Source organism: Tasmannia lanceolata, unplaced genomic scaffold (genome assembly GCF_043159265.1).
Source record: "Tasmannia lanceolata isolate RefF3 unplaced genomic scaffold, GAP_Taslan_0.1 ptg000037l, whole genome shotgun sequence".
Classification (NCBI taxonomy): Eukaryota; Viridiplantae; Streptophyta; class Magnoliopsida; order Canellales; family Winteraceae; genus Tasmannia; species Tasmannia lanceolata.
Window position 1 is genome coordinate 8,710,292 of NW_027518714.1, and position 2,642 is coordinate 8,712,933.

General features: G+C 38.5%; 1 protein-coding gene across 1 annotated transcript; it reads left to right on the forward strand.

The window, feature by feature from the left end:
* The first annotated feature begins 1,136 nt into the window (after positions 1-1,136).
* LOC143860368 (uncharacterized) lies at positions 1,137-2,383 on the forward strand. Its single transcript, XM_077370955.1, has 3 exons — positions 1,137-1,319; positions 1,430-1,759; positions 1,931-2,383. The coding sequence occupies exons 1-3, from the start codon at positions 1,137-1,139 to the stop codon at positions 2,381-2,383; spliced, it is 966 nt and encodes a 321-aa protein (XP_077227070.1).
* Positions 2,384-2,642: the final 259 nt, after the last annotated feature.

A 2,642-nucleotide genomic window follows, 5' to 3' on the forward strand; every position in this document is an offset into this window, starting at 1 on the left:
TCAATGTCAGGTACTGTGCAAATAGAGAAGACTCACCGGGGGTAGATTTCACAACAAGAGATGAATGTTGCCGGAGAGGAAAAAAATGGAGGGCAGGTTTCGCAACAAGAGATGGATGTTGCCGGAGAGGAACTGATTGCGAGAGAGAAGAGAACGGATCGGGCCTTATAGCTCTGATACCATATCAAGTACTGTGCAAATAGAGAAGAATAGTATATTGCATTCACCGTATGTTTTTCAGTATTCACAAGTTACATGCATATAGATATAAAATCCCTCGATTTGGGAAATCAGATAAAGAGAATTACAGCCTAAATAAGTAAGGAACTATACCGGGCATGTGTTGGGAAATCAAACTATTTAGTAAGAAACTAAATAAGTAAGAAACCATACAGCATCAAATAAGCCATATAAGGAATCTGTGAAATAGGCAACGAGATATACAGGGAATAAGTGTTGGATTTTATTAAAAAAAAATCTAAGTTTCAAATATTCCATAATTGGGCTAAGGCTTTAAGGTAGCTTTTCATATTCCTTGGTCTCCAAAAGTCATGCACAAAATGACAAAAGAGTGGGCCATTCTTGGTGACTCTTTGTATTCCATTTATGGTGGCTCTTTGATTTTCTCCTTTTAGTTGAATGCCTTTAGTTCTCTCATTAAGGGTGATTCCATAAGAATGAAGAGACTCTTGGCTAGCTTCTAATAAGAAAAAAAAGAGAGAAGGAAAAAGTTCTACACCATTGTTGTGGTGTGTGAAAGGAAAACCAACCAAGGGTGTGTCCCATATTTTGGTGTGAGATTAAGATCTTCACAAGAAGCCTCAAAGTATTTTGTAGAGCCCGATTTGCTTAACTAGAGAGACTCGAAGCTTTGCCTTCAAAGTATTTGGTAGGTGCACACCAACACTTAGTTGTTGTTCCTAGAGACGGTTCGGTCGTCAGATCCTTGCACCGGAATAGGGCCAAATAACGTCTTAAGCGAAACGTTCGAGGACGTACAGCAGCTCTACAGATATTTTGGATTATCTATTCTCTGTTTGGTATTTCCATCTTTCTCTAAGATCATACTATTGCAGTTTTCATTTTATAATTTTTTGCTATTTGCACCAACAATCTTAAGACGTTATTCGTATAAGATGGATACTGCAAGAGTTATGGGTATTGATGGTCTAAAGCTTGAGAACTTTGATGGTTCTGATTTTAACGCTTGGTGTCGAAAAGTGATTTTTGGAATGCAACTTCTGAAAATCCACTATACTGTTCAAGAGGAGAAACCCGATTTTGAAGTTCTCACTCTAAGGAAGAGGCGGATTGGGATCGTGATGATGACTTTTGTAGAAGTTATTTGCTCAACTATTTGTCAGACCATCTTGCAGATGTTTATGGGCAAAACAAAACAGCTAAGGCAGTTTGAGATAATCTGGAGCAGCAATATCAAGATGAAGAGAATTTGTCCAAGACTCATCTTATCGACAAGTTTCTAAATATGAAATTTGAAGATGGAAAAGAGGTTTTGCCCCAAGTGAAAGAACTTGAAAAATTGGTATTGAAGCTTGAACAGAAAGCGATAAAGCTCAACAATGTTTTCATTGCTAGAGCTATTGTAAACAAGCTCCCTCCTTCCTGGTTATCTTTCTCTACGAAGATGCGTAGAAGAAAGAAACAAGTTTCTCTTGATGATTTGAAGCGGTTCATTCGTATTGAAGTTGAAGCCCGAACCCGTTCTCACATTGAGTTGCTTGAGAAGCAGAAGGCTACTGTCAATATGATAGAAGCAAAATCAGAAAATAACAAGGGATAATATGATGTGAAAAAGAAGAAGTACAATCCCAAGAAGAAGTAGAACAAAAAGAACCTTAATGTGCAGAAAAATGATTTTAAGAAGAAAGGTCAATGTTTCAATTGTGGAAAGTAAGGCCACTTGGCTAAGGATTGTAGGGCACCATCAAAGAACAAAGAACTGAATGAGTCGATTAATGTTGTAACTGGAAATGAAGAGATTTCAGATTTTGTAGCAGTAATCTCTCATGTGGAGGGTACTTCAGATTCTACTGATTGGTGGCTAGACACTGGTGCTACTTGTCATGTGTGCACCAATAAGTCACTATTTTCTTCTTATGTTGCTTCAAAGGAGAAAGTGGCTATGGTGGGTCGTTCTACTACTAATGTGCTCGGTTCTGGGACTGTTGTGTTGACACTCACGTCTGGGAAGACTGTTACTCTACAGAACGTCAAGCATGTTCCATCCATAGCTAAGAATTTAGTGTTTGGCAGTCTTCTATGTGATGCCGGTATGCGTCTTGATTTCCAAGGTGGTAAGACTGTTCTTTCTTATAATAATGTGTATTTTGAAAATGCTTACCGCACTGATGAAATGGGCTAAGCACACTTCCAACCTTTCTTCCTTTCATCATACCCAATGAAAATACACTTCTTCGCCTTAGCATCCAACTTGGTTCTCTTTTCATCCGACACATGCACATAGCAAATTGAACCAAAAACCTTGAAATGCTTGACACTAGGCTTCACTCCAAACATCAACTCATAAGGAGACTTCATATTAATCGGACTAAGAGGCACCCGATTAATCACATAAGTTGCACATGCCATACCTTCCGCCCATAAGGCTTTGGGTAAGTTCT